The sequence below is a fragment of the Ylistrum balloti genome, unplaced genomic scaffold (genome assembly GCF_031769215.1).
Source record: "Ylistrum balloti isolate Yb309-2 unplaced genomic scaffold, AGI_CSIRO_Ybal_v1 Utg372016, whole genome shotgun sequence".
Classification (NCBI taxonomy): Eukaryota; Metazoa; Mollusca; class Bivalvia; order Pectinida; family Pectinidae; genus Ylistrum; species Ylistrum balloti.
The window spans coordinates 128,936-154,133 of record NW_026782978.1 but is presented as its reverse complement, the minus strand read 5'-3'; the positions used below and the strand labels follow the sequence as shown (position 1 = coordinate 154,133).

General features: G+C 36.3%; 1 protein-coding gene across 1 annotated transcript in view; it reads right to left on the bottom strand.

The window, feature by feature from the left end:
• Positions 1 to 6,604: 6,604 nt before the first annotated feature.
• The window catches only part of LOC132564151 (solute carrier family 15 member 4-like), a 37,464-nt gene continuing 18,870 nt past the window's right edge, over positions 6,605 to 25,198 (bottom strand). Inside the window, exons 3-7 of the mRNA XM_060228829.1 lie at positions 23,811 to 23,949; positions 23,189 to 23,378; positions 12,564 to 12,825; positions 11,551 to 11,646; positions 6,605 to 9,643 (exon numbers count right to left, since the gene is read on the bottom strand). Coding sequence (XP_060084812.1) covers positions 9,162 to 9,643; positions 11,551 to 11,646; positions 12,564 to 12,825; positions 23,189 to 23,378; positions 23,811 to 23,949 — 1,169 coding nt within the window. The 3' untranslated portion in view covers positions 6,605 to 9,161. The remainder of the gene's footprint in view (positions 9,644 to 11,550; positions 11,647 to 12,563; positions 12,826 to 23,188; positions 23,379 to 23,810; positions 23,950 to 25,198) is intronic.

The window sequence follows — 25,198 nt, the reverse complement described above, 5'->3', positions numbered from 1 at the left end:
TCCTCCTGTATAACACGGTGTAGAATCAAGCACAGGATACTGGGAGATATCAGTAAACTTGTGTCCTCCTGTAGAATACGGTGTACGATCAAGCACAGGATACTGGGAGTTATCAGTAAACTTGTGTCATCCTGTATAATACCGTGTACAATCAAGCACAGGATACTGGGAGTTATCAGTAAACTTGTGTCCTCCTGTATAATACAGATCAAGCAGAGGACACTGGGAGTTATCAGTAAACTTGTGTCCTCCCGTATAATACGGTGTAAAATTAAGCCCAGGATACTGGGAGTTATCAGTAAATTTGTGTCATCCTGTATAATATGGTGTAGAATCAAGCACAGGATACTGGGAGTTATCAGTAAACTTGTGTCCTCCCGTATAATACGGTGTAAAATCAAGCCCAGGATACTGGGAGTTATCAGTAAACTAGTGTAATCCTGTATAATACGGTGTAGGATCAAGCACAGGTTACTGGGAGTTATCAGCAAACTTGTGTCCTCCGGTATAATATGGTGTAGAATCAAGCACAGGATACCGGGAGTTATCAGTAAACTTGTGTCATCCTGTATAATGCCGAGTAGAATCAAGCACAGAATACTGGGAGTTATCAGTAAACTTGTGTCACCCTTTATAATACGGTGTAGGATCAAGCACAGGATACTGGGAGTTATCAGTAAACTTGTGTCCTAGTATAATACGGTGTAGATCAAGCACAGGATACTGGGAGTTATCAGTAAACTTGTGTCCTCCTGTATAATATGGTGAAGAATCCAGCACAGGATAATGGGAGTTATCAGTAAACTTGTGTCCTCCTGTATAATATGGTGTAGAATCAAGCACAGGATACTGGGAGTTATCAGTAAACTTGAGTCCTCTTGTAGAATACGGTGTAGGATCAAGCACAGGATACTGGGAGTTATCAGTAAACTTGTGTCCTCCTGTATAATACGGTGTAGGATCAAGCACAGGATACTGGGAGTTATCAGTAAATTTTGTGTCCTCCTGTATAATGCGGTGTAGAATTAAGCACAGGATACTGGGAGTTATCAGTAAACTTGTGTCCTCCTGTATAATACGGTGTAGAATCAAGCACAGGATACTGGGAGTTATCAGTAAACTTGTGTCATCCTGTATAATACGGTGTATGATCAAGCATAGGATACTGGGAGTTATCAGTAAACTTGTGTCATCCTGTATAATACGGTGTATGATCAAGCACAGGATACTGGGAGTTATCAGTAAACTTGTGTCCTCCTGTATAATACGGTGTAGGATCAAGCACAGGATACTTTGAGTTATCAGTAAACTTGTGTCCTGTATAATACGGTGTAGGATCAAGCACAGGATACTGGGAGTTATCAGTAAACTTGTGTCCTCCTGTATAATACGGTGTAGGATCAAGCACAGGATACTGGGAGTTATCAGTAAACTTGTGTCCTTCTGTTAAATACGGTGTAGGATCAAGCTCAGGATACTTTGAGTTATCAGTAAACTTGTGTCCTCCTATATAATACGGTGTATGTTCAAGCACAGGATATTGTGAGTTATCAGTAAACTTGTGTCCTCCTGTATAATACGGTGTAGAATCAAGCACAGGATACTGGGAGATATCAGTAAACTTGTGTCCTGCCGTATAATACGGTGTAAAATCAAGCACAGGATACTGGAAGTTAATAGTAAACTGGTGTCCTCCTGAATAATAAGGTGTAACATTAAGCACAGGATACTGGGAGTTATCAGTAAACTTGTGTCCTCCTGTATAATACGGTGTAGAATCAAGCACAGGATACTTTGAGTTATCAGTAAACTTGTGTCCTCCTGTATAATACAGTGTAGGATCAAGCAGAGGATACTGGGAGTTATCAGTAAACTTGTGTCACCCTTTATAATACTGTGTAGGATCAAGCACAGGATACCGTGAGTTATCAGTAAACTTGTGTCATCCTGTATAATACGGTGTATGATCAAGCATAGGATACTGGGAGTTATCAGTAAACTTGTGTCCTCCTGTATAATACGGTGTAGAATCAAGCACAGGATACTGGGAGTTATCAGTAAACTTGTGTCCTCCTGTATAATACGGTGTAGGATCAAGCACAGGATACTGGGAGTTATCAGTAAACTTGTGTCCTCCTGTATAATACGGTGTAGGATCAAGCACAGGATACTGGGAGTTATCAGTAAACTTGTGTCCTCCTGTATAATACGGTGTAGGATCAAGCACAGGATACTGGGAGTTATCAGCAAACTTGTGTCCTCCTGTATAATACGGTGTAGAATCAAGCACAGGATACCGGGAGTTATCAGTAAACTTGTGTCCTCCTGTATAATACGGTGTAGGATCAAGCACAGGATACTGGGAGTTATCAGTATACTTGTGTCATCCTGTATAATATGGTGTAGAATCAAGCACAAGATACCGGGAGTTATAAGTAAACTTGTTTCCTTCTGTATAATACGGTGTAGGATCAACCACAGGATACTGAGAATTATCAGCAAACTTGTGTCCAGTATAATACGGTGTAGGATCAAGCACAGGATACTGAGAGTTATCAGTAAACTTGTGTCATCCTGTATAATACGGTGTAGAATCAAGCACAGGATACTGGGAGTTATCAGTAAACTTGTGTCCTCCTGTATAATACGGTGTAGAATCAAGCACAGGATACTGGGAGTTATCAGTAAACTTGTGTCCAGTATAATACGGTGTAGAATCAAGACCAGGATTCTGTGAGTTATCAGTAAACTTGTGTCCTGTATAATACGGTTTAGGATCAAAGACAAGATACTGGGAGATATTAGTAAAGTTTGTGTCCTGCCGTATAATACGGTGTAAAATCAAGCACAGGATACTGGAAGTTATCAGTAAACTGGTGTCCTCCTGTATAATAAGGTGTAGCATTAAGCACAGGATACTGGGAGTTATCAGTAAACTTGTGTCCTCCTGTATAATACGGTGTACGATCAAGCACAGGATACTGGGAGTTATCAGTAAACTTGTGTCCTCCTGTATAATACGGTGTAGAATCAAGCACAGGATACAGGGAGGTATCAGTAAACTTGTGTCCTCCTGTATAATACGGTGTAGGATCAAGCACAGGATACTGGGAGTTATCAGTAAACTTGTGTCCTCCTGTATAATACTGAGTACGAACAAGCACAGGATACAGGGAGTTATCAGTAAACTTGTGTCCTCCTGTATAAGACTGTGTACGATCAAGCACAGGATACTGGGAGTTATCAGTAAACTTGTGTCCTCCTGTATAAGACAGTGTACGATCAAGCACAGGATACTGGGAGTTATCAGTAAACTTGTGTCCTGTAGGATACGGTGTAGGATCAAGCACAGGACACTGAGAGTTATCAGTAAACTTGTGTCATCCTGTATAATACGGTGTAGAATCAAGCACAGGATACTGGGAGTTATCAGTAAACTTGTGTCCTCCTGTATAATACGGTGTAGGATCAAGCACAGGATACTGGGAGTTATCAGTAAACTTGTGTCCTGTATAATACGGTGTAGGATCAAGCACAGGATACTGGGAGTTATCAGTAAACTTGTGTCCTCTTGTAGAATACGGTGTAGGATCAAGCTCAGGATACTTTGAGTTATCAGTAAACTTGTGTCTTTCTGTTAAATACGGTGTACGATCAAGCACAGGATACTGGGAGTTATCAGTAAACTTGAGTCCTCTTGTAGAATACGGTGTAGGATCAAGCACAGGATACTGGGAGTTATCAGTAAACTTGTGTCCTCCTGTATAATACGGTGTAGAATCAAGCACAGGATACTGGGAGTTATCAGTAAACTTGTGTTCTGTATAATACGGTGTAGGATCAAGCACAGGATACTGGGAGTTATCAGTAAACTTGTTTCCTGTATAATACGGTGTAGAATCAAGCACAGGATACTGGAAGTTATCAGTAAACCTGTGTCCTCCTTTATAATACGGTGTAGAATTAATCACTGGATACTGGGAGTTATCAGTAAATTCTTGTCATCCTGTATAATACGGTGTAGAATCAAGCACAGGATACTGGGAGATATCAGTAAACTTGTGTCCTCCTGTAGAATACGGTGTACGATCAAGCACAGGATACTGGGAGTTAACAGTAAACTTGAATCATCCTGTATAAGAAGGTGTAGAATCAAGCACAGGATACAGGGAGGTATCAGTAAACTTGTGTCCTCCTGTATAATATGGTGAAGAATCAAGCACAGGATACTGGGAGTTATCAGTAAACTTGTGTCCTCCTGTAGAATACGGTGTAGGATCAAGCACAGGATACTGGGAGTTATCAGTAAACTTGTGTCCTCCTGTATAATACAGTGTACGATCAAGCACAGGATACTGGGAGTGATCAGTAAACTTGTGTCCTCCAGTATAATACGGTGTAAAATCAAGCCCAGGATACTGGGAGTTATCAGTAAACTTGTGTCCTCCTGTATAATACGGTGTAGAATCAAGCACAGGATACTGGGAGTTATCAGTAAACTTGTGTCCTCCTGTATAATAAGGTGTAGCATTAAGCACAGGATACTGGGAGTTATCAGTAAACTTGTGTCCTCCTGTATAATACGGTGTAGAATCAAGCACAGGATACTGGGAGTTATCAGTAAACTTGTGTCCTCCTGTATAATACAATGTAGAATCAGGCACAGGATACTGGGAGTTATCAGTGAACTTGTGTCCTGTATAATACGGTGTAGGATCAAGCACAGGATACTGGGAGTTATCAGTAAACTTGTGTCCTCCTGTATAATACGGTGTAAAATCAAGCACAGGATACTTTGAGTTATCAGTAAACTTGTGTCATGTATAATACGGTGTAGAATCAACGACAGGATACTGTGAGTTATCAGTAAACTTGTGCCCTGTATAATACGGTGTAGGATCAAGGACAGGATACTGGGAGATATTAGTAAACTTTGTGTCCTGACGTATAATGCGGTGTAAAATCAAGCACAGGATACTGGAAGTTATCATTAAACTGGTGTCCTCCTGTATAATACGAGGTAGAATCATGCACAGGATACTGGGAGTTATCAGTAAACTTGTGTCCTCCTGTATAATACGGTGTAGCATCAAGCACAGGATACTGGGAGTTATCAGTAAACTTTGTGTCCTGCTGTATAATGCGGTTTAAAATCAAGCCTAGGATACTGGGAGTTATCAGTAAACTTGTGTCCTCCTGTATAATACTGTGTAGGATCAAGCACAGGATACTGGGAGTTATCAGTAAACTTGTGTCCTCCTGTATAACACAGTGTACGATCAAGCACAGGATACTGGGAGTTATCAGTAAACTTGTGTCCTCCTGTATAAGACAGTGTAGGATCAAGCACAGGATACTGGGAGTTATCAGTAAACTTGTGTCCTCCTGTATAACACAGTGTACGATCAAGCACAGGATACTTTGAGTTATCAGTAAACTTGTGTACTGTATAATATGGTGTAGGATCAAGCACAGGATACTGTGAGTTATCAGTAAACTTGTGTCATGTAGGATACGGTGTAGGATCAAGCTCAGGATACTTTGAGTTATCAGTAAACTTGTGTCCTCCTGTATAACACAGTGTACGATCAAGCACAGGATACTGGGAGTTATCAGTAAACTTGTGTCCTCCTGTATAAGACAGTGTACGATCAAGCACAGGATACTGGGAGTTATCAGTAAACTTGTGTCCTCCTGTATAAGACAGTGTACGATCAAGCACAGGATACTGGGAGTTATCAGTAAACTTGTGTCCTCCTGTATAAGACAGTGTACGATCAAGCACAGGATACTGGGAGTTATCAGTAAACTTGTGTCCTCCTGTATAAGACAGTGTACGATCAAGCACAGGATACTGGGAGTTATCAGTAAACTTGTGTCCTCCTGTATAACACAGTGTACGATCAAGCACAGGATACTGGGAGTTATCAGTAAACTTGTGTCCTCCTGTATAACACAGTGTACGATCAAGCACAGGATACTGGGAGTTATCAGTAAACTTGTGTCCTCCTGTATAACACAGTGTACGATCAAGCACAGGATACTGGGAGTTATCAGTAAACTTGTGTCCTCCTGTATAAGACAGTGTACGATCAAGCACAGGATACTGGGAGTTATCAGTAAACTTGTGTCCTCCTGTATAAGACAGTGTACGATCAAGCACAGGATACTGGGAGTTATCAGTAAACTTGTGTCCTCCTGTATAAGACAGTGTACGATCAAGCACAGGATACTGGGAGTTATCAGTAAACTTGTGTCCTCCTGTATAACACAGTGTACGATCAAGCACAGGATACTGGGAGTTATCAGTAAACTTGTGTCCTCCTGTATAAGACAGTGTACGATCAAGCACAGGATACTGGGAGTTATCAGTAAACTTGTGTCCTCCTGTATAAGACAGTGTACGATCAAGCACAGGATACTGGGAGTTATCAGTAAACTTGTGTCCTCCTGTATAAGACAGTGTACGATCAAGCACAGGATACTGGGAGTTATCAGTAAACTTGTGTCCTCCTGTATAAGACAGTGTACGATCAAGCAAGTCATATTGACGATTGATTTTTTCCAAAATAAATTCTTTATTTGCAGAATAGAAATTTTGATGCATCATTACTTGAAGGAAAACGTTTCCTGAATAATAATCTTATGATATATTAAACAATGAAATAATACCAGAATGCATGAAGTTTGTTTTGAGGAAAATCAAAACTTGAGGATCATCATGCTGAATATTTACAAATATTTTCTTCAGCTTGGTAATGTTAATAGAACAGAAGTTCAAAAAGCCTGTATCGCTCATCCCGTTTAGTTTGCTGAAATTGTTTAAACTAAAATTAATTTAATTAATTTTTAAAAATACTTTAAATGCTTCCCCTACTTCCCCTATTAGCACTGCCCCTTCCATGAAAGGGTGTTAGATGCACTGTTTGTACAAAATAAATTCTCTTCAGGAATTTTGAGTCTGATAAAACCTATAAAATTCAATAACTCCCACACAAGGGGGATTTAAAAGAATTGATTCACAATTTACACAAAATTGATTTCCCCTCCCCTAAGCATGCTCAAGACCAAAGTGAAACAGCATCCAAGTATTTCTACAAATGAGAAAAAAATCCAAAGTTTTCTCTTTTCTACTTTTTGGCCCTGCATCAAGGGGCCTAAACCTATCATTTATATGGAATATAAAATGGATTTCCCTTCATTCATGAACGCTTCAGACCAATTTTGGGCCAAATCCAATCATTTCTACAAGTGGAGCAGGATATTAAGGAACTTTACCATTTTGGGCCCTGCCCCTCAAGCCCCTTTGGGCCTTGAACCAATTTTTTTACAAACTTGGTTCCCTATACCCCAAGGATGTGTCAGACCAAATTTGATCAAAATCTGTTCAGTCATTCATGGCTAAAAAGCAGCAATTTTATCAAAATGTTGACAAATGACACAACCAACACTGGACGAAAGAAGGATGATGGACGATGGCAACTGGTCCTTCAGACCAGGTGAGCTAAAGAACTGCCTTTGTTGTTCATCTATAAAAAAAACCTTCAATTAAATCTGTTCAAATCAAATAAAGTTCATTTGTCTGTAACAGCACCATGTCTATAAAAGTCATCTGTATATAACAACACCATGTCTATAAAGGTCATCTGTATATAACAACAAGAAAAGTAGCGGACTTGCGGTCACCGTTATGCTGAAAAGTACAATTTTTCTATAATTATTACAATAAAAGTAACTTCCTCCCCAGGAAGAAATGTGAGACTCATTTTGTATATTAAAGTACCATAAGATGCTTCCATTCATACACAGCATTTGATTCTACCATATCTGGGTATTGAGAAGAAGATTTTTGAAATTGAAGTCAATTTGACCCCTTTTAGCCCCACCCATCAGGCCCCTTGGAGGGTGGGGACTGTATAATTTAAAATTTTGGTTCATCTTAGGGCATGGAAATGTTTCCGCAAAATTTCATTGAAACCTGTGTATACAGATCACCCGAATGGGACAACAGTCTGTTTATAAAGGCCAGTTGTATTAAAAAACAGCCTGTCTATAAAGGTCACCTATATGTTACAACATCCTGTCTGTAAAGGTCACCTATATGTTACAACATCCTGTCTGTAAAGGTCACCTATATGTTACAACATCCTGTCTGTAGAGGTCACCTATATGTTACAACATCCTGTCTGTAGAGGTCACCTATATGTTACAACATCCTGTCTGTAAAGGTCACCTATATGTTACAACATCCTGTCTGTAAAGGTCACCTATATGTTACAACATCCTGTCTGTAGAGGTCACCTATATGTTACAACATCCTGTCTGTAAAGGTCACCTATATGTTACAACATCCTGTCTATAAAGGTCACTTGTATTTAACAACAGTTTGTCTATAAAAATCACATGTATATAACAACCTGTATATAAAGTCCACTAGTTTCTTGTCCCAATATTATTTGAAACATAAGTGTTATAAAGTTATTGACTTTAAGGCCACTTAATTAACATATCTAGCTTTTTTTTATATCAAATGCCCTTTTAACAAAAACAGATTTGAAGAAATTCTGTGTGTGCTTGACTTGAACTGAAACAGAAATGAAAACAAATGTAAACACAAGTGGAGTTACTTACTAATTCTAGTCAAATATCAGCTACATGTAAATGAGTTGAGGAAGCAGAAAATATACAGTTTTTACAAAATAGGTCACAGAAGCCTCTACAAATTCAGGCAAGATAGCATGCTTTAATGTACAGCAATGCATCAAACAGTAGGTTAACACTATCAGTGGACAGGGGGAAATATTTTCATAAAAAGAAAAGGAAATGATTTTGTGTGAGAGGCATATCATGATAAATTTGCATTCTTTACACAACAGTGCATGTTCACAAAATATTTGTAATTAATTTGGAATTGATCACCAAAAGCAAATAAAATGTTTTCACGGTTTTATATACATAAATATTTAGGCTTAAATCACCACCAACCATACAACATTACTAAATCACAAGCCATTCAGAGATGATGTGTTTTTAATGCAGATCTAGAATTTTTAGTGCAAGCTTTTCTGAGACAACTGATCGGCTTAAACAGAACAAAAGCAAACTTCAATAGATTATCACCGAAGATAAAGCAGCATCATTAACATTAGAATGTTTCATTGCTATGAGTTGTCCCCACTTCGCTGCCTTTGGATAGATACACGAATCTCAGACTTGCGTCCGTATGTGTTATTGCATGGTGAACTTCGTGTAGAGTTCATTGAGGAATAGCTAGAATCATTTTCTACAATGCTTTGAATCGCATTTGGTGTTTGCCAGTTGACCTTGGATGCTACTTTGCTCAAATCTTGCGTCAACTGTAATCTGCAAGCAACAAAGATGAAGATCAATAACCCAATCAACTGTAGGCCACCCAGGAAGAAAAAATAGTAGTCCAAATGGCACTGTTTGGTCACATGTCCAGTATCTGTGTCACATGATCGACAGTTTATGTCGCCATAATCATTGCCAAAGAACCAATGGTCCTGAAAGCTGTACATAGCACCAATCCCTAGGAAACTACCGACACCGGTGAATAAGTGAAACAGTCCCATAATGATCCCCTTCATTGATCGTGGTGCCATCTGGTAGGCAAAGTCTATACCTATAACAGGAGATTACACTCTTACTGCATCATAGCAACAAAACAAATGACATGAAAGTAGAATCTGCATGCATGTTTAATCAATATGATTTGTTTTAAAAAACAGGTGTGGACCTGTCCAATGCAAATATTTCAATACAGGAAATCCAAGAAGAATCTTGGCACCCACCATTGTTTGATCTTTGTCTGTTCTATGACAGTTGGACCTTCTCTCTTCTGTTTTTTCTCTTAATGAAAAGGAATTTCAACATTAATTCTTTGCAGAAGGGTTAGAGTAAGGGTTAGGGTTAGGGAGAGACCAAATAGGCCTAAAATAAATTGATCAACTACTCTTCAGCTTACATAGTGGACATTGCATGGTTCATAAAGACATCTTCTGCAAACTTGAAATCATATTCTTTATACATGCACTACACAATTGCTATTACTCCGGACATATTGCTTGTTGAAAAAGTATGCTACAGGCCCATTATCAAGACCCTTGGCCTTTCGGATATTGAGAAGAAGTCATTTAAACATTTAAACACATTGAACCCTAGGTAGCCCTTCATCCCAGATCTCTGGGCAAAGGTACTTCATTTTAACAAACTTAGTAGCCCTTTATCCCAGCATGCTAAAGGCCCAATATCAGTACCATGGACGTTTTGGTTGTGTCCAGAACATATTGTTTAAAAAATTTGACATATCTGACACCTTTAACCTTGAGAGTATGTCGAGGTCAGTAATATGAATAAACTTGGTAGCCCTTCATCCTAGCATGCTACAAGCCAAATATCAACTCCCCGGGGTTTTTTGGTTATTGAGAAGAAGTTGTTTAAAGGTTTTAACATATTTGAACAGTGACCTTGAAAGCAAGTAAAGGTAATTCATATTAACAAACTTTGTAGCCCTACATCCTAGCATGCCTAATTTTTCTTACATATTTGACCTCTGTTCAAGGTCTTTCATATTAACAAACATTTTAGCCCCTCATTCCAGCATGAAACAGGCCCAATATCAGCACCCCTGCCCTTTGATTATAGAGATTTTAGTGTACTCCTGTTATCTTGAAAGCGAGTCACGGTCATTCATATTAACAATTTAAGTAGCCTGACATCCTTGCATGCTATAGGCCTAATATTAGCACTCTGTGCCTTTTTTGCTGTTGAGAAAAAGTCATTTGAAGATTTTAACATATTTGACCCCTGTGACCTCGAAAGTATGTCAAGGTCATTAATATTAACAAACTTGGTAGCCCTTCTTGAGAGGTAGTTGTTTAAAGATTTTAACATATTGAACCCTTGTGACCTTGAAAGATGGTCAAGGTCATTCATATTCACAAATTTTGTAGCCCTTCATCCCGTCATGGGACAGACCTAATATGACTATCCTGAGCCTTCTGGTTATTGAGAAGAAGTCATTTGAATGGATAGTTTACACTTGGTGAATGACACATGACGATGGACAAAGATGACTGTATGTCCGCCATTTTGTTAATCTAATTTGACTTAAAATCAAACTGGCACAACTAGGGATCAAGGCAAATCTACATGTACAAGAAATAATAAAAAATTGTTTCAGACTGACGGACGGATGGACAATAGACAGACCAAAGACTGCAGACCACAGACATAGGGCATTTGCTATAGCCCACGATCATCAGATACACATTCACATCACTAATAAGACAGGTATTATTTTAAATATATGCAGGAATTGGTAGTCAATTAATCCACAAAGTGGTGTGTACTGAATAAAAGGTAAAATTTGAACATTAGAATTTTCATTCTTTAACAATATCTTGTTTAAATAAAAAACAATACTGGACAAAAGATGTCCCCAGTTTTGTTTTAACATCATCATCTTTGATTTCTGGTGCTGACAACAGATTATTCAGTATGACGGTCATAGTGATCTAGTTTACCTACCAGCTACACAAGCAAACACCTCACTGACACCAATGAGAGCATACTGAGGAACCTGCCAAAACACACTCATATCAGCTGCATCATAAGATGAATTACCTGGAAAAGGAGAAAAATCTCACATCATAAGATGATCTACCTGAAACAGAAATACACATCTCACATCATAAGATGATCTACCTGGTACAGAAATACACATCTCACATCATAAGATGATCTACCTGGTACAGAAATACACATCTCACATCATAAGATGATCTACCTGGTACAGAAATACACATCTCACATCATAAGATGATCTACCTGAAACAGAAATACACATCTCACATCATAAGATGATCTACCTGGTACAGAAATACACATCTCACATCATAAGATGATCTACCTGAAACAGAAATACACATCTCACATCATAAGATGATCTACCTGGTACAGAAATACACATCTCACATCATAAGATGATCTACCTGGTACAGAAATACACATCTCATGATCACCTGGTACAGATGATCTACCTGGTACAGAAATACACATCTCACATCATAAGATGATCTACCTGGTACAGAAATACACATCTCACATCATAAGATGATCTACCTGGTACAGAAATACACATCTCACATCATAAGATGATCTACCTGGTACAGAAATACACATCTCACATCATAAGATGATCTACCTGGTACAGAAATACACATCTCACATCATAAGATGATCTACCTGGTACAGAAATACACATCTCACATCATAAGATGATCTACCTGGTACAGAAATACACATCTCACATCATAAGATGATCTACCTGAAACAGAAATACACATCTCACATCATAAGATGATCTACCTGGTACAGAAATACACATCTCACATCATAAGATGATCTACCTGGTACAGAAATACACATCTCACATCATAAGATGATCTACATGATTCCTACATGTTTAGTTAGAGGGGATGACAATCCAATGTTTATACTAAAATTCTACAAAATTTCAAAATACAGATATATTTACTTACCAATTATCTGAGTAATTGTAAAGTTCCTACAGAACTGTTGCCCATCATGATCACACACGTAGATTTGTTTCAACCGTTGGTTTTCAACCACACCAGCTAAGACTACAGCAATGCAGGCAAAGAACATACCAACATAGATACGTGTTACCATGGTGATGGGACGCCCCCACTGGGCCAGTTTGGGGTACAAGACACGATCTACTAGGGGAATTAGTAGGATTACAAATATGACGTCAAACAGAGAAAACCAGGCCGCAACAAGCTGCAAAAGAAAATTAAAAATATGTTATCTGACCATATTGGTAACTGATAATACTTCAAATTGTCATCAACCTACAACAATGTATCTATTCATATGAAAGTACAATTCTCCAGACATTAAAAATGAGTGTTTCAGAAGTATCAAACAGTTATAAAGAGGATAAAAACAAAAACCTTCTGGAGAAGTCATAAATATCAACCTTATTGTGTGGCACAGGCTTATTGTCTGCCACAGACTTGTTTACATGTAACAGATTTATGGTCTAACGTGGGCTTATTGTCAGACACAGGATTATTGTCTGCCACAGGCTTGCTTACATGCAACAGATTTATGGTCTAACATGGGCTTATTGTCAGACACAGGCTTATTGTCTGCCACAGACTTGTTTACATGCAACAGATTTATGGTCTAACATGGGCTTATTGTCTGCCAAAATCTTGTTTACATGTGGCAGATTTATTGTCTTACATGGGCTTATTGTCTGACACAGACTTATTGTCTGTCACAGACTTGTTTACATGTGGCAGATTTATTGTCTAACATTGGCTTATTGTCTGTCAAAATCTTGTTTACATGTGACATATTTATTGTCTAACATTGGCTTATTGTCAGACACAGACTTATTGTCTGTCACAGACTTGTTTACATGTGACAGATTTATTGTCTAACATGGGCTTATTGTCAGACACAGACTTATTGTCTGTCACAGACTTGTTTACATGTGACAGATTTATTGTCTAACATGGGCTTATTGTCAGACACAGGATTATTGTCTGCCACAGGCTTGCTTACATGTGACAGATTTATTGTCTAACATGGGCTTATTGTCAGACACAGGATTATTGTCAGCCACATACTTGTTTACATGTAACAGATTTATTGTCTAACGTGGGCTTATTGTCAGACACAGGCTTATTGTCAGCCACATACTTGTTACATGTAACAGATTTATTGTCTAACATGGGCTTATTGTCAGACACAGGATTATTGTCTGCCACAGGCTTGTTTACATGTAACAGATTTATTGTCTAACATGGGCTAATTGTCTGCCAAAATCTTGTTTACATGTGACATATTTATTGTCTAACGTGGGCTTATTGTCAGACACAGGATTATTGTCTGCCACAGGCTTGCTTACATGTGACAGATTTATTGTCTAACGTGGGCTTATTGTCAGACACAGACTTATTGTCTGCCACAGGCTTGTTTACATGTAACAGATTTATTGTCTAACAAGGGCTAATTGTCTGTCAAAATCTTGTTTACATGTGACATATTTATTGTCTAACATGGGCTTATTGTCAGACAGAGACTTATTGTCTGCCACAGGCTTGCTTACATGTGACAGATTTATTGTCTAACGTGGGCTTATTGTCAGACACAGGATTATTGTCTGCCACAGGCTTGTTTACATGTGACAGATTTATTGTCTAACATGGGCTTATTGTCAGACACAGGATTATTGTCTGCCACAGGCTTGTTTACATGTGACAGATTTATTGTCTAACATGGGCTTATTGTCAGACACAGGATTATTGTCTGCCACAGGCTGATTGTCAGCCACATACTTGTTTACATGTAACAGATTTATTGTCTAACATGGGCTAATTGTCTGTCAAAATCTTGTTTACATGTGACATATTTATTGTCTAACATGGGCTTATTGTCAGACACAGGCTTATTGTCTGCCACAGGCTTGTTTACATGTGGCAGATTTATTGTCTAACATGGGCTAATTGTCTGTCAAAATCTTGTTTACATATATACCTACATCAGAATATATATGGGCTGTGATATATACCTACATCAGAATATATATGGGGTGGAGATATATACCTACATCAGAATATATATGGGCTGTGATATATACCTACATCAGAATATATATGGGGTAGAGATATATACCTACATCAGAATATATATGGGCTGTGATATATACCTACACCAGTATACATATGGGGTGTGATATATACCTACATCAGAATATATATGGGGTGTGATATATACCTACATCAGAATATATATGGGGTGTGATATATACCTACATCAGTATACATATGGGGTGTGATATATACCTACGTATACATATGGGGTGTGATATATACCTACATCAGAATATATATGGGGTGTGATATATACCTACATCAGAATATATATGGGCTGTGATATATACCTACATCAGAATATATATGGGGTGGAGATATATACCTACATCAGAATATATATGGGGTGTGATATATACATACATCAGAATATATATGGGGTGTGATATATAACTACATCAGAATATATATGGGGTGTGATATATACCTACATCAGAATATATATGGGGTGTGATATATACCTACATCAGAATATATATGGGGTGTGATATATACCTACATCAGAATATATATGGGGTGTGATATATACCTACATCAGAATATATATGGGGTGTGATATATACCTACATCAGAATATATATGGAGAGTGATATATACCTACATCAGAATATATGGGGTGTGATATATACCTACATCAGAATATATATATGGATATATATCTACATCAGAATATATATGGGCTGTGATATATACCTACATCAGAATATATATGGGGTGTGATATATACCTACATCAGAATATATATGGGGTGTGATATATACCTACATCAGAATATATATGGGGTGTGATATATACCTACATATATATATGGGGTGTGATATATACCTACATCAGAATATATATGGGGTGTGATATATACCTACATCAGAATATATATGGGGTGTGATATATACCTACATCAGAATATATATGGGGTGTGATATATACCTACATCAGAATATATATTGGGTGTGATATATACCTACATCAGAATATATATGGGGTGTGATATATACCTACATCAGAATATATATGGGGTGTGAAATATACCTACATCAGAATATATATGGGTGATATATACCTACATCAGAATATATATGGGGTGATATATACCTACATCAGAATATATATGGGGTGTGATATATACCTACATCAGAATATATATGGGGTGTGATATATACCTACATCAGAATATATATGGGGAGTGATATATACCTACATCAGAATATATATGGGGTGGAGATATATACCTACATCAGAATATATATGGGGTGGAGATATATACCTACATCAGAATATATATGGGCTGTGATATATACCTACATCAGAATATATATGGGGTGTGATATATACCTACATCAGAATATATATGGGGTGTGATATATACCTACATCAGAATATATATGGGGTGTGATATATACCTACATCAGAATATATATGGGGTGTGATATATACCTACATCAGAATATATATGGGGTGTGATATATACCTACATCAGAATATATATGGGGTGTGATATATACCTACATCAGAATATATATGGGGTGTGATATATACCTACATCAGAATATATATGGGGTGTGATATATATATACCTACATCAGAATATATATGGGGTGTGATATATCAGAATATATATGGGGTGTGATATATACCTACATCAGAATATATATGGGGTGTGATATATACCTACATCAGAATATATATGGGGTGTGATATATACCTACATCAGAATATATATGGGGTGTGATATATACCTACATCAGAATATATATCGGGTGTGATATATACCTACATCAGAATATATATGGGGTGTGATATATACCTACATCAGAATATATATGGGGTGTGATATATACCTACATCAGAATATATATGGGGTGTGATATATACCTACATCAGAATATATATGGGCTGTGATATATACCTACATCAGAATATATATGGGGTGGAGATATATACCTACATCAGAATATATATGGGCTGTGATATATACCTACATCAGTATACATATGGGGTGTGATATATACCTACATCAGAATATATATGGGGTGTGATATATACCTACATCAGAATATATATGGGCTGTGATATATACCTACATCAGAATATATATGGGGTGTGATATATACCTACATCAGAATATATATGGGCTGTGATATATACCTACATCAGAATATATATGGGGTGTGATATATACCTACATCAGAATATATATGGGGTGTGATATATACCTACATCAGAATATATATGGGGTGTGATATATACCTACATCAGAATATATATGGGGTGTGATATATACCTACATCAGAATATATATGGGCTGTGATATATACCTACATCAGTATATATATGGGTTAGAGATATATACCTACATCAGAATATATATGGGTTGTGATATATACCTACATCAGTATATATATGGGGTGTGATATATACCTACATCAGAATATATATGGGGTGTGATATATACCTACATCAGAATATATATGGGGTGTGATATATACCTACATCAGAATATATATGGGGTGTGATATATACCTACATCAGAATATATATGGGGTGTGATATATACCTACATCAGAATATATATATATATGGGGTGTGATATATATCTACATCAGAATATATATGAGGTGTGATATATACCTACATCAGAATATATGTGGAGTGTGATATATACCTACATCAGAATATATATTGGCTGTGATATATACCTACATCAGAATATATATGGGGTGGAGATATATACCTACATCAGAATATATATGGGGTGTGATATATACCTACATCAGAATATATATGGGGTGTGATATATACCTACATCAGAATATATATGGGGTGTGATATATACCTACATCAGAATATATATGGGGTGGAGATATATACCTACATCAGAATATATGTGGGCTGTGATATATACCTACATCAGAATATATATGGGGTGTGATATATACCTACATCAGAATATATATGGGGTGTGATATATACCTACATCAGAATATATATGGGGTGTGATATATACCTACATCAGAATATATATGGGGTGTGATATATACCTACATCAGAATATATATTGGCTGTGATATATACCTACATCAGAATATATATGGGGTGTGATGTATTCCTACATCAGAATATATATGAGGTGTGATATATACCTACATCAGAATATATGTGGAGTGTGATATATACCTACATCAGAATATATATGGGCTGTGATATATACCTACATCAGAATATATATGGGGTGTGATATATACCTACATCAGAATATATATGGGGTGTGATATATACCTACATCAGAATATATATGGGGTGTGATATATACCTACATCAGAATATATATGGGGTGTGATATATACCTACATCAGAATATATATGGGGTGTGATATATACCTACATCAGTATACATATGGGGTGTGATATATACCTACATCAGAATATATATGGGGTGTGATATATACCTACATCAGAATATATATTGGCTGTGATATATACCTACATCAGAATATATATGGGGTGTGATATATACCTACATCAGAATATATATGGGGTGTGATATATACCTACATCAGAATATATATGATATATACCTACATCAGATTATATTTGGGGTGTGATATATACCTACATCAGAATATATATGGGGTGTGATATATACCTACATCAGAATATATATGGGGTGTGATATATACCTACATCAGAATATATATGGGGTGGAGATATATACCTACATCAGAATATATATGGGCTGTGATATATACCTACATCAGAATATATATGGGCTGTGATATATACCTACATCAGAATATATATGGGGTGTGATATATACCTACATCAGAATATATATGGGGTGTGATATATACCTAAATCAGAATATATATGAATATATATGGGGTGTGATATATACCTACATCAGATATATATGGGGTGTGATATATACCTACATCAGAATATATATGGGGTGTGATATATACCTACATCAGAATATATATGGGGTGTGATATATACCTACATCAGAATATATATGGGGTGTGATATATACCTACATCAGAATATATATGGGCTGTGATATATACCTACATCAGAATATATATGGGCTGTGATATATACCTACATCAGAATATATATGGGGTGTGATATATACCTACATCAGAATATATATGGGGTGTGATATATACCTACATCAGAATATATATGGGCTGTGATATATACCTACATCAGAATATATATGGGGTGTGATATATACCTACATCAGAATATATATGGGGTGTGATATATACCTACATCAGAATATATTTGGGGTGTGATATATACCTACATCAGAATATATTTTGGCTGTGATATATACCTACATCAGAATATATATGGGGTGTGATATATACCTACATCAGAATATATATGGGGTGTGATATATACCTACATCAGAATATATATGGGGTGTGATATATATCTACATCAGAATATATATGGGGTGTGATATATACCTACATCAGAATATATATGGGCTGTGATATATACCTACATCAGAATATATATGGGGTGTGATATATACCTACATCAGAATATATATGGGGTGTGATATATACCTACATCAGAATATATATGGGGTGTGATATATACCTACATCAGAATATATATGGGGTGTGATATATACCTACATCAGAATATATATGGGGTGTGATATATACCTACATCAGAATATATATGGGGTGGAGATATATACCTACATCAGAATATATATGGGGTGTGATATATACCTACATCAGAATATATATGGGGTGTGATATATACCTACATCAGAATATATATGGGGGTTGTGATATATACCTACATCAGTATACATATGGGGTGTGATATATACCTACATCAGAATATATATGGGGTGTGATATATACCTACATCAGAATATATAGGGGGTGTGATATATATCTACATCAGAATATATATGGGCTGTGATATATACCTACATCAGAATATATATGGGGTGTGATATATATCTACATCAGAATATATATGGGGTGTGATATATACCTACATCAGAATATATATGGGGTGTGATATATACCTACATCAGAATATATATGGGGTGTGATATATACCTACATCAGAATATATATGGGGTGTGATATATACCTACATCAGAATATATATGGGGTGTATATATACCTACATCAGAATATATATGGGGTGTGATATATACCTACATCAGAATCTATATGGGGTGTGATATATACCTACATCAGAATATATATGGGGTGTGATATATACCTACATCAGGAATATATATGGGCTGTGATATATACCTACATCAGAATATATATGGGGTATATATGGGCTGATATATACCTACATCAGAATATATATGGGGTGTGATATATACCTACATCAGAATATATATGGGGTGTGATATATACCTACATCAGAATATATATGGGGTGTGATATATACCTACATCAGAATATATATGGGGTGTGATATATACCTACATCAGAATATATATGGGGTGATATATACCTACATCAGAATATATATGGGGTGTGATATATACCTACATCAGAATATATATGGGGTGTGATATATACCTACATCAGAATATATTTTGTGTGTGATATATACCTACATCAGAATATATATGGGGTGTGATATATACCTACATCAGAATATATATGGGGTGTGATATATACCTACATCAGAATATATATGGGCTGTGATATATACCTACATCAGAATATATATGGGGTGTGATATATACCTACATCAGAATATATATGGGGTGTGATATATACCTACATCAGAATATATATGGGGTGTGATATATACCTACATCAGAATATATATGGGCTGTGATATATACCTACATCAGAATATATATGGGCTGTGATATATACCTACATCAGAATATATATGGGCTGTGATATATACCTACATCAGAATATATATTGGCTGTGATATATACCTACATCAGAATATATATGGGGTATGATATATACCTACATCAGAATATATATGGGGTGTGATATATACCTACATCAGAATATATATGGGGTGTGATATATACCTACATCAGAATATATATGGGGTGTGATATATACCTACATCAGAATATATATGGGGTGGAGATATATACCTACATCAGAATATATATGGGGTGTGATATATACCTACATCAGAATATATATGGGGTGTGATATATACCTACATCAGAATATATATGGGGTGTGATATATACCTACATCAGAATATATATGGGGTGTGATATATACCTACATCAGAATATATATGGGCTGTGATATATACCTACATCAGAATATATATGGGGTGTGATATATACCTACATCAGAATATATATGGGGAGTGATATATACCTACATCAGAATATATATGGGGTGGGATATATACCTACATCAGAATATATATATGGGGTGTGATATATACCTACATCAGAATATATATGGGGTGTGATATATACCTACATCAGAATATATATGGGGTGTGATATATAACTACATCAGAATATATATGGGGTGTGATATATACCTACATCAGAATATATATGGGGTGTGATATATACCTACATCAGAATATATATGGGGTGTGATATATACCTACATCAGAATATATGTGGGCTGTGATATATACCTACATCAGAATATATATGGGGTGTGTTATATATACCTACATCAGAATATATATGGGGTGTGATATATACCTACATCAGAATATATATGGGGTGTGATATATACCTACAGCAGAATATATATGGAATGTGATATATACCTACATCAGAATATATATGGGGTGTGATATATACCTACATCAGAATATATATGGGGTGTGATATATACCTACATCAGAATATATATGGGGTGTGATATATACCTACATCAGAATATATATGGGGAGTGATATATACCTACATCAGAATATATATGGGGTGGAGATATATACCTACATCAGAATATATATGGGGTGATATATACCTACATCAGAATATATATGGGGTGTGATATATACCTACATCAGAATATATATCGGGAGTGATATATACCTACATCAGAATATATATGGGGTGTGATATATACCTACATCAGAATATATATGGGGTGTGATATATACCTACATCAGAATATATATCGGGAGTGATATATACCTACATCAGAATATATATGGGGTGTGATATATACCTACATCAGAATATATATGGGGTGTGATATATACCTACATCAGAATATATATGGGGTGTGATATATACCTACATCAGAATATATATGGGGTGTGATATATACCTACATCAGAATATATATGGGGTGTGATATATACCTACATCAGAATATATATGGGCTGTGATATATACCTACATCAGAATATATATGGGGTGTGATATATACATACATCAGAATATATATGGGGTGTATATATGATATATACCTATATATATGGGCTGTGATATATACCTATCAGAATATATATGGGGTGTGATATATACCTACATCAGTATATATATGGGGTGTGATATATACCTACATCAGAATATATATGGGGTGTGATATATATCTACATCAGAATATATATGGGCTGTGATATATACCTACATCAGTATATATATGGGGTGTGATATATATCTACATCAGAATATATGTGGGCTGTGATATATACCTACATCAGTATATATATGGGGTGTGATATATACCTACATCAGAATATATATGGGGTGTGATATATACCTACACAGGAATATATATGGGCTGTGATATATACCTACATCAAAATATATATGAGGTGGAGATATATACCTACATCAGAATATATATGGGGTGTGATATATACCTACATCAGAATATATATGGGGTGTGATATATACCTACATCAGAATATATATGGGGTGGAGATATATACCTACATCAGAATATATATGGGGTGGAGATATATACCTACATCAGAATATATATGAGGTGGAGATATATACCTACATCAGAATATATATGGGCTGATTAAATAATGTAAAATGTACACTCAAAAAGATCTGTGTTTCATGTCTCGATGATTAAGTGTTTTTTTTTAATTAATATTTTCTGTCTTCATAACACCCAGCAGCTATTTTCCCAGACTTAATCTTAAATTTACTCAAGCATAGAGTGTTTTCTCATTCCCATGTTTAACATTTTGTTACCATTATAGTCACTGTCTTTCCTATCCAATCCTAGCAATATCTATCAGGTATGATCACTTTCTACACTATTTTGTTTGTCACCACTTATTGTTTACAGTCGTCAACACTTACAGTCAGTTCTTTCTGAGTTCTTCTGTTGATAGAAAGCTTTAATTGTTATATCATTTAATTCAAGATTAACCTTTAGGTTTATTTCTGAGCATATTTTCCTGTATGAACATACTATATCATTCTGTTAATGTTGTACTGAGGACAGAACAAATTTCATTTTGACATCCTTTAAGGGCTACAAGCATTTAAATGACAAAGATTGTAGCATACAAACCTGAAAATAGACCATCCAATAGGGTATAAACGCGAGGAAGACACAGATTATCTTCCCTAATTTCTTGACATCTTCCACCTGGGAGTTGTTGAAGCTACCACCATATTGAAACTTTGCGTAGTCAAGGCAACAAGCTGGTTTATTGTCTGGGGTGATTTCTATGCTGTCTGTGTTGTCAAGCGTTGACGACCTTTTGAAAAGAAATGTAACATGTATTTACTGGTTACCCTGCTATGACATACAAATATTAACTCTAAGTCAGGGGGTGGGCTTATTACCAGGCACACTTACTGTTAAATTTATATTTAAATATGTGCAACTGTGCTTTCAACAATGACCCATTTTGTCCCCACTGGAGATACAAGAGGATATCTCTTTAAAGTAGGGATCTAAATGCAAAATATTTCACTACAACTTGTTAGTACCTTTGTTGTACTATATTGAAACTTACAAACAATTTCAATCTAGCATTAAAGATTATAACATTTTTGTACCTTTTTTGACATGGGAAACCATTTGAAGATTGGGGATTGATATGGTTAGGCAGCAGATACTGTTATAATTACAGAATACTTATATCTTATAACTCCTTACTAATCACATGGTACATATATCAACATACTCTCCAGTTCTGTCACTGTGAGCTCTCAAACTACCATTGGAATTTCGGTGTCGCCATCTATGCCCAGCTTCCTTGATGATGCTGAATATATTCTGCAACACTGTGCGTACCCTCGGCCGATTTGTGTAGGAACATGAGCCTAAAGACAGAAAAATAACATTATTCAACAGACATGTTTAAACAGAAATGTCATTAAGTTTCAAAGTAGCAGCTAAGAGATTCCAAACTACTGAGCAGATTTACTTTTTGTGTAAGTTAGCCAACAATACTAACACAATATATAGGCTGTGATTTTCATCTGTTGCTAACTGCAATTATCATCCCTGTTTTGTTTACTTTTGATAAGAATAATTGTAGAAAACGTTTGTTCATTCTATTAATAAAACATTGTTCTTAAATCACACTTGAGTCACTAACTATGGTATAAAAAAATATTTTGTAGCTAACCTTCAAACTTTCGTATCAAAAAAGTATCTCAAAGACACAATCAAACTTCCATTTTTAAAAGTTGTGCTACAGCTATAGGGGGATTTCAGTCAAACTTTGGTATCAAAAATTCTTTTGCAGGCATACTTCTGTCAGAACTTTGGTATGAAAAGTAAACAAAGAGTGAAACACCTATAAATGATTTGACCTTTCCTCTTATGACTGAGACTTCCTTGTCAGAAAAATGAAGGACACTCCAAGGCAGGTGGTCCCTATTAGACCTACCTTTCAGACACATGAGGAAGGACACTCCAAGGCAGGTGGTCCCTATTAGACCTACCTGTCAGAAATATGAGGAAGGACACTCAAAGGCAGGTGGTCCCTATTAGATTTACCTGTCAGACACATGAGGAAGGACACTCCAAGGCAGGTGGTCCCTATTAGACCTACCTGTCAGACACATGAGAAAGGACACTCCAAGGCAAGTGGTCCATATTAGACCTACCTGTCAGAAATATGAGGAAGGACACTCCAAGACAGGTGGTCCCTATTAGACCTACCTGTCAAAAATATGAGGAAGGACACTCCAAGGCAGGTGGTCCCTATTAGATTTACCTGTCAGACAAATGAGGAAGGACACTCCAAGGCAGGAGGTCTCTATTAGATTTACCTGTCAGAAATATGAGGAAGGACACTCCAAGGCAGGTGGTCCCTATTAGACCTACCTTTCAGACACATGAGGAAGGACACTCCAAGGCAGGTGGTCCCTATTAGACCTACCTGTCAGAAATATGAGGAAGGACACTCAAAGGCAGGTGGTCCCTATTAGATTTACCTGTCAGACAAATGAGGAAGGACACTCCAAGGCAGGTGGTCCCTATTAGACCTACCTGTCAGAAATATGAGAAAGGACACTCCAAGGCAGGTGGTCCCTATTAGACCTACCTGTCAGAAATATGAGG